Source organism: Zea mays, chromosome 10 (assembly GCF_902167145.1).
Source record: "Zea mays cultivar B73 chromosome 10, Zm-B73-REFERENCE-NAM-5.0, whole genome shotgun sequence".
NCBI classification, from domain to species: domain Eukaryota; kingdom Viridiplantae; phylum Streptophyta; class Magnoliopsida; order Poales; family Poaceae; genus Zea; species Zea mays.
The window spans coordinates 67096065-67105949 of NC_050105.1; the positions used below are offsets into that span (position 1 = coordinate 67096065).

Here is a 9885-nt window from a genome sequence, read left to right on the forward strand (position 1 = left end):
GAGTTCTAGGCGTGGGTTAGCGGCAAACCCCGGTCGACTACCTGTGTATGCCGTGTGTATCTACGTTTCTTTTCTGCACTTTGATAATTGTTAAAGACTATGTGGATGTCTCGGACATCATGATGTAATTGACTATTATACCTTCTTTTATGTTATTATTTTAGCATTGTGTGATGATGTCCAGTTATATAACTGTTGTGTACGTGAATTGCTGATCCTGACACGTACATGGTTCGCATTCGGTTTGCCTTCTAAAACTGGGTGTGGCACTACCTATGCATAGGGTGGGCCCCTTGGGTCCACTGCCAGCCTCCCATATGGATGTAAAAAGAGGTGTGGTGAAAAATATAACCATACCAATCTATAATTACCCCGTTGAAGGGAATATTCCGGGGATGTAGCAGGTGACTAGGGGTATAATTGTATTTAGGCCTAATGATCCCCCGGTTATCCTATAAATACCTATGTTCCTGTAGCAAGATGGGAGACACTTGACAAGACATTCATCTGTTTTGTCGTGCCATCCGTCACTTTACTCTCGAGTGCTTGGGCCCACTGTTCCCGTCCCCACCACTCTCCTACCAGCTTGTGATGCCTTCGCTATTGGTAGGTATAGATCCGTATACTTATTCGGATGTTAAATTTTAGACCCCCTTTATTCGCTTGTGAATAAATAACATATATAATTTGCTTTGTAAATTTGTATTCTTGTTTTGAACATTGAGCCTATTAATATTCATAAAAAGTAAACCTCAAATTCATTCTATGTCTTTTTAAATAACTGATATAAAATTCAGATGTTTTTTCATTTTTTGTTGTAGGGAGAAAATAATGCATAAAAAGCTATACAAAATTTTATTCTCGTACTTCGTAATATTTGTAATAACATAAAATAAAAATTAACACAAAATTCTATACATATCTAAGCTAAAATATTAATATAATTCAGATGTTGAAACATTCCTAAGGTCTACTTTGGGAAGCACAAATCGTCTTCGGGATTGGAGGGGTTGAGATAGAAATAAACAAATTTTCTCTTTAATTATATTCAATCCCAGAAATTTGACTATCTGTCAATAAAAAATTAGCATCATTTTCCATTACTGACAGCCACTGCCCTGGTCCTGTGGTCAATTCAAAAGCCAAACGAACTTCTCTGTTCACTTGCATGTAAAAGGGAGGTTTCACAGGTGGGCCCCACTGTCTCACCCTCAACAACCCCACCATCCCCAGCGCCAGCGGATCGATTCCCGAGACACGAGCGCCAGCGGATCGATCATTCGATCCCCACCACTGCCCGAGGCCCCCTCCTCGCTGACTTGGCTCCTCCGCCGTGGCCGGAGGCGAAGCAAGTGTAAACCAGCCCACCCTCCTCCCCGTCTCCTCTCCCTCCCCATGCGCTGTTTTGTTCTGTATTGGGTTGTGCGCGGGGGACAGGACGCCTCCTGCGCCGACCGTTCCGTTCGTGTTTGTGCCTGCCTGTGCCTTCGGTTGTTCCTCTGAGCGACGGCGAGTCGGCGACCGAGGTGGGGTTCCGAGCGCCCCAGCCCGTGGTGGAATTCGTTTGGTCTGGTTGTTGCGGTAACAGCCTTCCACCCCCCCCCCCCCCCCCCCCCCCCCCTCCCCCCGACACTTCTGCTTTGAGTGCTGGGCTGCAGCACCTGATGCTTAGGATATCCAGGGTGCCGATCCGAATCGCAGCCTCAACGTGGGCAAAGCACTGGACCCGCAGTATCTACCGCTGCCGTTTCTTGCCCGTAGTTTGTAGTAAAAATTACATGTTGTTGCCCCTTGCCCGCCCGGGGAGTTCTGCTCGTACTGCATCATCAGAGGTGACAGGTACTTTGACTCTGGCGCTACGGTAAACGGGTAAAGAACAGTGACTTGTAGTTACTGTGTCATGGAATGGAACCGCCGTACTTGGATTGTTTGCAGGATCGAATTGAGCTTGGATGGAATGACCAATCTATTTTTCAGTGTGTTACTCTGTTGGCAGTGCTTGTTCGCAACCTATTTTCATACGAAGTTTCTACTTGCTTCGTTGAAAAAGTAAGCGATGTCAAAAGGTGTAAAAACGTTGAAATCGTGTTGGTTCTTGTCACTGTAGGGATATGTTCTGGATATGTTCTGGATATTTCGATATTGGAGGGTGCCATTAACAAATTGATGAGTTTGACCTCCCTACTGTTACCAGTTTGTATGACTGCATAACTGTTGTACTGTCATGTTCTGGATATGTTTCTCTATGACCGCCACTACCATTAATGGTCCTTCAGTGTCATCTCTACTTTTTTGTTGAATGATGAATGAATGGCTCACAGACATCATTTGGTTTTATTGCTTGTAGGGGGACCACAGAAGCATTAGCTGGGTGAACTCTTTCAAAAGGGGCAGGTGCGCTAGTTTGAATGGCTGCTACAAAGCTTCAGGCCTTTTGGAACCACCCTGCTGGCCCCAAAACCAGTTAGTCGTTTTCTAGACTTTAATCTTTTTGCTTTTTTTTTTCTTTGTTAACAGTGAACAAAGCATCCCTCATATTACGTAATGTTGTGTTCGTTATTGCTGGTCACGGCCATCACCATCTTGCACAGTGACAAGCTGTATAAAGAGTTAAAAGACTGACAATGGCCATCACCATCTTGCACAGTGATGTCTTCTTAGCTTGTGCTTATTTCAATAGATCAAATTATGCACGGTCTGCATTTCTGGTAGTATTTGTTATCACACTGTCCTCTAGACGGGAAATGTAATTTTGCTTTGTACTACAGGAACGCAAAGAATGCTCCAATAAAAATGCCCAAACCTATTTGCATTCATTTGTCAATAATGTGATGCATTGTGCACTTAACAAATTATCCCCGCGACCTCTAACTTCAAAGCTGATCTTCATTGCAGTTCATTTCTGGGCGCCAACATTCAAATGGGGTATCAGCATTGCCAACATAGCCGACTTTGCAAAGCCGCCTGAAAAGATATCTTACCCTCAGCAAGTTGGTACGGCTAAGCTACCCAATCAGTTTAAGTTGTATCCCTGCATTTCAGATAACATGGACATTAGTTAAAGTGCATTATATCTTACCCTCAGCAAGTTGGTACGGCTAAGCTACCCAATCAGTTTAAGTTGTATCCCTGCATTTCAGATAACATGGATATTAGTTAAAGTGCATTATTGTATAATTCTCGTATTCTTACTCTTTTGCATGATGATCAGCTGTTGCATGCACTGGAATCATTTGGTCAAGGTACAGCTTGGTTATCACACCGGTAAGCCATCAGTTTATGGTACCTATCCATTGGCTCTATAGTTGTCATACAAGGTGATATGGTATGCATTTGATATCACAAAACTTGACATTTCTTGCTGCAAAATATATTGGTTCTTCTATTAATCTTTTCACGATGCATTTTTTAATAACTTTAACCATACTGACTATTTATATAAAAATTCTTGTTTTGAGGGGTTTGGACTCTTAACAGACAAATCAAAACCTTTTTCACCTTGCTGACTATTTATACGACTTTGAAATGAGCTCATAGTTAGGCAGCCAAATTATGCATGTATTATGTTTTCCATAGCTGAGATAGTATCAATATAGCCTTCTACTCACTGGCGTGCCTTGTCAGAGATGAAGAAGATAATCCTTGGATCACTTAAACGCTCACAAAACTCAACACAAACACTGGAAGTTTACAATTGAGTTTTTTTGGCCCTGTCAAACTACACCGCTGCAATAGGTGTATTCTATTGATATGTTTTTATAAACAATTACAAAGGCTCATAGTCATAGCCATAAATCACGAAACCAATTAGCAATCAACCAACAATCAATTAGCTAAGAAAGGAAACTAATCAATCAACTAAAAAGGAAGCAAATAAACCGAGATGGATTATGCAACAATCTCCCCTAAGCCCGTCTTGGTTTATTTGACCTTGACGATGCCAATCTTGCCACAAATTTCAACGGAGTCAGAATGTCTGCAAGTTGTTCTTTAGTACTCACATGATCCATATAGGTCTTCCCGTTCTTCACATTCACGAATGAAATGGAATTTAGTGTCGATGTGCTTACTTCGATCATGGAGCTGGTTGTCTATCTTCAACATCAGCGACTGGACTTTGACGCCAGTGATGTCCCCAGTAGCCGCACGAGCAACAAAACTTGGCATGCTCTAGCCGCGCCCATCATATACTCTTCTTCACAAGTTGAGAGGCCACCTGCTTTTGCCAAGAGATAGGCATGTCTGCCAGGAAGAAGATAGCATCGTTGGTGCTTATCCTCTCATTGATGTCTCCCCTAAGTCACTATTTATGTACCCGGTAGCGTGTAGCCCATCAACGTGTTGTCGGTGTTGCAACGCTTGGGTAGACAAGGCCGTAGTCGACTGTGCCAACGATGTAGCGCAGGATGTGCTTGACGATGACTAGATGCTCTTGCCACGGTCTCTCCATGAAGCGGCTCAATAAACCCACCGCAAATGTAATGTCTGGCCTGGTATGAACCAGATAGCGCAGACTCTCCACCGAACTTCTGTAATCTAAACATCTATCTCCAGTGTTGAGCTCTTCGACAAAAGCTTCTATCGGACCACCATTGGCGTGCGACATGGGTTACAATTCCCCACGCTGGCCTTCTCCAACAGCTTGAGGGCATACATCGTTCGGGAAATCGTGACAGAATTGTGCCCTTGCTTGACATCTAGCCTTATATATAAGGATAAAAGACCAAGGTCGCTCATCCGAAACAAAAAATGTCGCATGCTCGCATTTGCTCCTTGAACGCATCGATGTCCGCCGAGCTTGCTCTAGTGAGGATCAGGTTGTCGACACAGACTTGACCACCACACACGAAGCTGTGACACCGTTGATGTACATCCCATGCTCATTGGCACACTTGGTGAAGTTGAGTTCGCGCAAGAACGTTTTGAACTGGAGAGGCGTCTCACCGTCGTGGTCGGCATCGAGGTTTGGAATAGTGTCAGGTGGTGACACAAATTCCACCTGTGTTGGTGATGAAAGGTGTACTGGTCGCTGCTGGAGGGGTCTAAGCACTGGTGCAGATGTATCGCCTGTTGATGGCATCCTTAGCGAGCCTGGCGCTGATGTTGTGCCACTCATGCACCCTAGCGAGCCTGATGTAGGCACCACATCACTTGTACTCGACGCAGATGATGTGTCTTCCTGTTCTAGTCCCGTGATGTCCAAGCCATGGAGCGTCACCATCGAAAACGGTGTCGCATTGCGTTGAACCCGCTGACACTGCTCTAGTCTCATGCCTTTCCTTCAAACACCGCATCACGTGAGATGATTACGCGTCCAGCGCCAGGATTGTAGAACCTGTACCCCTTGGACCTCGGGTTGTACCTGGTGAACACCATCAGTGTACTCCAGTCATCTAGCTTCCGCCACACACCTAAAAGTATGAATGAATTGAATTGGGGGCTTTATATCATACCAAGCTTCGTACGACGTCTTCCCTTCAACACTCATCGTCGGTGATTAGGTGAGTATGAAGACGACCGTGGCGACCACCTCTCCCCACAACCAGCTCGATATCCCCTTCGCCTTCATTATGCTTTTGGCCATGACAAGCATCGTCTGGTTGGATGATGGACGTCGTTGTCTAGTCCGTTGATGCCAGCATCACGAGTCACTGAGAGCACCTAGAGGGGGGGGGGTGAATAGGTGATCTGGAAAAATGCTTCAAACAATACAAACTTGGTCTATAAAAGGTGTTAGAGTAAACTAAAACCATGTTTGAATCACCGGACAGTCCGGTGCGCCACTTGAAATCCGGGCAGCAACGGTCGATCGTCGATCTGATTGGCCGACTTCCTTTTCCAGCATGGCACCGGACAGTCTGGTGCGCCATCAGACAACTGCCACGTCAGCTAGCCGTTGGCGGCTGGTGCCTGCCTGCGGAGAGAGCAGTTGAAGACCTTATCTGGTGCACCGGACAGTGCACTGTTCACTGTCCGGTGAATTTTATAATTAAAATTCCCGAGACTGGCCCAAACTGGCCCAAGTTTGGCTCTTTTGAGCCAAAACATCTCCATCTTTTGGCCCTTCTTGAGAGGTTCCCTAGCACTTAGACAAACATAGTTAGCAACTAAAACAATTTACTTAGTGTTGGGATCATACCTCTTTCATTCCTTTTCTCCAGGATTTACTATATGTCCAAAAACTAAGTCCAAATTCCACTTTTCTTGCACAAAGGAGTTAGTAGCCAAACAAAGGTGCAAGAAACATAGTATAAAGTATGTGCAACTTATTCAAGTACTTAAACCTCGTGTTTTGTAGCTTTATCCAAAGTTGCACTTTTGTTCTTCAAATTCAACTCATTTGGACTTGCTACCTCCAATTTGCCTTTGCTACACCTGTGCTCATGCTCATATTAAGAGAGTTGGTTCAATGTGGTGTGTTAAGCATTTAATCACCAAAACAACTAGAAATGGCCCAAGGGCACATTTCCCTTTCGGTCACATGAAGCGTATCTTGTCGTCGACGAGGAACAACTTCCCTTCAGGCTTCTCCAGGGTGATCGGACCACACAAGTCCATGCGTACCAGGACGAGTAGATGAGGTACATTGAATGCCACACCTTGACTAGCAACCGTCGGTGCTAGTCCTAGATCATGAGAATGTCGTACTCGTCGGTTAGGACCTTGTGGCCATACTCATCGAGTTGACCTAGGCTGGTGATGTTTGCTGTTAGTCGGGGGATGTAGACGCTAGCCAACACATGATCGTCGTCACTCTTTCACCTGAAGAGGACAATGTCGCGTCCCTCAATGGTGACCATGGAGCTGTCACCCAAATGAATGGTCTTGCGGATGCCGATGTCGAGCTCGAAGAAGGCAATGCGCTCCCCCCCATGCGGTTTATCGTGTCGGTGTTAATGATCTAGTGCGTGCTCCCGCCACTGCCCTTCTCCTAGATCTAGACAGTTAGTTCTCATCGAGGTGGATCTCTGGCCTTCCTAGGGGGCTAGTGTCGCTTGGGAACGCCAAAGGCATGAGCGCCATATCTTGTCTCTCCTTGGCAAACGCCCATCGTGTGCTGCCCCCGTCCTCGATCTGGATGATAAGTCTATCTCTAGCTCCTGGCGACACGATATCCACCTATAGTGATGGATTTGGGTAAGACGTCTGCATCAGTGTCCCCCTTGCTTGCCTCTTCTTTAGTTTAGGTCATGATGGAGGCAAGGTCAAGTTTAGTGCGCTCTTCCACAGCCTGGGCAGCATGGCCTTACTTGTCCCTCTTCTTGCGACATTCGTGAGCACAATGGCCCATTTTGCCGCAATGCTTACATTTGTCGACAACAATCCACTTCCCCTTTCTGTTGCCATTGATGTTTTGTGGTGGCCTTGAGCTGCCATCATCTCTACTACGCCCGCCACCACGCTTATGACTTATGCTCGATGATGTTCAATTGCGGCCTATTGGAGCAGCGACAGGACACGTGCTACCAACTCATCCTTGGTTAGGTTCAGACTAGCTAAGGCTCTGCCATTGTTGTTGCCATCGAGATCATGCCGTTCTTCCACCACTTTGAGCTTCTCGATCAACTCCACAGATAGTGTATTGAGATCGAGAAGGATTTCGATTGCCATCACACTATGTGAGTGCCTTGGTGGAGTGTCTTGTAGGAATTTGAATATGATTTTTGGCTCCTAGTACCCCGACATTGAGGACCTCCAGTTGGTTGGCCAAGTCGCGAACAGATTCACTGTCCTTGAACCTGAGCGAGTCGAACTCATGTCGTAGCGTGTTCGCCTTCGCTTGGCACACTCAGTCCACGTTGAGGTGTGTTTTCTTGAGTGCGTCCCACGCGATCTTGGCGGACGCCTTGCTCGCAATCGCCTCTTGCATCTTTGGAGGTACCTCGAGTGTGATGGCCTCCAAAGCATTGTGATCGTCGATGTAGTCGGTGGTGCTGATGTTCACTGCCATCCACAGCCGTCTCACCTGCAGCTTCAACTTCATGAGCATCACCCATGAGTAGTTGGTCTTGGTCAACAACGGGTACTACCTACTGTCACTACTCCCCCTCACAACTCGACGGATCACTAGGCCACAATCGCCATTGCTAGAGCCGCTCCTTGTCTTCTGGTGGCGACACAGTGGTGAGGTAGTTTATCCGTACTGCATGACTGCAAGCACAACCCTGACAGCGATAGCGGTTCTGATACCAATTAGGTTGTGTCCAGTAGATCGTGCATGTAGTCGTGTAAAATATTTTTTTGTACTGTAGATGACACTGTTTGCAGAGTGAAGTTTGAAATAGGAGGTAGGATATGGAATGTTGTGATAGGAGAGCTGTTGGAGATAGCCTTATAGCCTTCTACTCAATGGTGTGTATTGCCGGAGACGAAGATCTCAGGATCACTCAAACGCTCACAAAACTCAATACGAACACCGAAAAACACACTGAGGTTTTTTGGAGCTGCCAAACTGCACCACTGCAATAGGTGTATTCTGTTGATCTGTTTATTACAAAAGCTCATATCCATAAATCACGACACAAATCAGCAATCAATTAGCTAAGAAAGAAACTATCCAATCAACTATCAATTAGCTACGAAAAGAAACTAATCATTCAGCTATCAATTGGCTAAGAAAGAAAACTAATCAATCAACTAAGAAGGAAACGAATAAACCAAGCTGGATCATGCAACAATTAATGTCCTTACATATGGTTTTTTCCATTTGATTTTTGCTTACCTAGTAGCCTTGGTATGTTAATTGGTGCTTATCTGATTGCCATGGAACGTTATCTTGTTGCAGAAAAACTGGAACCTTTTCAGTGTTAACGTTGCAATGGCGGGTACAGGCCTGTATCAGCTTTCACGGAAGATTAGGTTTGTCCCAAAGCCAAGCCAGCAAGTGTCATGTTATTGTTGACATGTCGAGTGAAGTTGATATGATTTACTTGTCGATCTCCTTTACAGGCAAGATTACTTGTCTGGTGAGAAGGATGCTGCTCCACAACTGCAAGAATAGATAATGACAACACACAAAGAATAACTGATTGAGAAGTCTGCGGCCTAGGGATCTTACTCTTGATTTTTCTGGGCAGGCAAGGATATGTCTCGATCCAGGACGGGTCATGTTTGTTTTCTTGTTCTTCTGAAATCATGAGCAGGTCAATGTGAAAATCTCCTGCCAAAAAAAGAAGCCCATGAAGTAATATTTTGTGCATTTTTGTGGGAAAAAAGTCATGCCAGGACATGATTCGTATATTGTCCTTTTGTTCACTCTATCTCGTATTTGTGAACTCTAAATTGTTTGCCAATTTGATTGATCATAGCCCAGTGTTCAGAGATGTCAGTGCCCTTCACCGTCCTCATTTTGTTATGATCGTGGTGAAGCTGAATTGTTATCCCTGGAGAATGAGGGCATTCAATAAGGAGTGTTTGGTTTAAGAAAATCACTCCCTCCAAGATAGAGGGTGTATGTCTATTCTTTAAGGGAGTGTTTGGTTTGAGAAATCATTTCATGCAAAATGAGTTGGTATATCATAAGTTTATTCCCTAAATTTGGTTGGATTTGGTTGAATGACTCTATTTCCCATGTTAATACTAACTAATTAACTATAATTAATGAGGTGGTAATGAATCAATTTATTACATTCCACAAACCAAACAAAAAATATGAGGAGTGAGAAGATGATGGACTAGCTTATTCCTCGAACAAAATACTCTATAATAGTATGTTTGGATTGAGGAGTAAGTATTGCATCATCTTCTCACTGCTCACTTTTTTTTGTTTGGTTTGTTGAATATAAGGAGTTTATTCTTCATCATTTCAGTGAGGAGTGAGAAAATGGACTAGCTTATTTCTCAAACCAAACGCCCTATAATAGTATGTTTGGTTTGAAGAATGAG

At 44.7% G+C, this 9885-nt stretch overlaps 1 protein-coding gene across 5 annotated transcripts; it reads left to right on the forward strand.

Annotated features, from left to right (window-relative positions):
* The first annotated feature begins 1207 nt into the window (after window positions 1-1207).
* On the forward strand, window positions 1208-9468 carry LOC100285678 (uncharacterized protein). Of its 5 annotated transcripts, none has more exons than XM_035963091.1 (7): window positions 1208-1581; window positions 2108-2197; window positions 2348-2463; window positions 2896-2994; window positions 3212-3264; window positions 8786-8859; window positions 8950-9332. In XM_035963091.1, the coding sequence occupies exons 3-7, from the start codon at window positions 2409-2411 to the stop codon at window positions 8999-9001; spliced, it is 333 nt and encodes a 110-aa protein (XP_035818984.1). In that variant the 5' UTR covers window positions 1208-1581; window positions 2108-2197; window positions 2348-2408; the 3' UTR covers window positions 9002-9332.
* The last annotated feature ends 417 nt before the right edge of the window (window positions 9469-9885 follow it).

What these genes read in the sequence shown, in the direction of transcription:
- LOC100285678 (XM_035963091.1), top strand. Translation starts at nt 2,409, where the DNA reads ATGGCTGCTACAAAGCTTCAGGCCTTTTGGAACCACCCTGCTGGCCCC. An exon ending in CCCTGCTGGCCCCAAAACCA is followed by an intron (nt 2,464 to 2,895) that starts GTTAGTCGTTTT and finishes TCTTCATTGCAG; the next exon opens with TTCATTTCTGGGCGCCAACA. An exon ending in ATCTTACCCTCAGCAAGTTG is followed by an intron (nt 2,995 to 3,211) that starts GTACGGCTAAGC and finishes CATGATGATCAG; the next exon opens with CTGTTGCATGCACTGGAATC.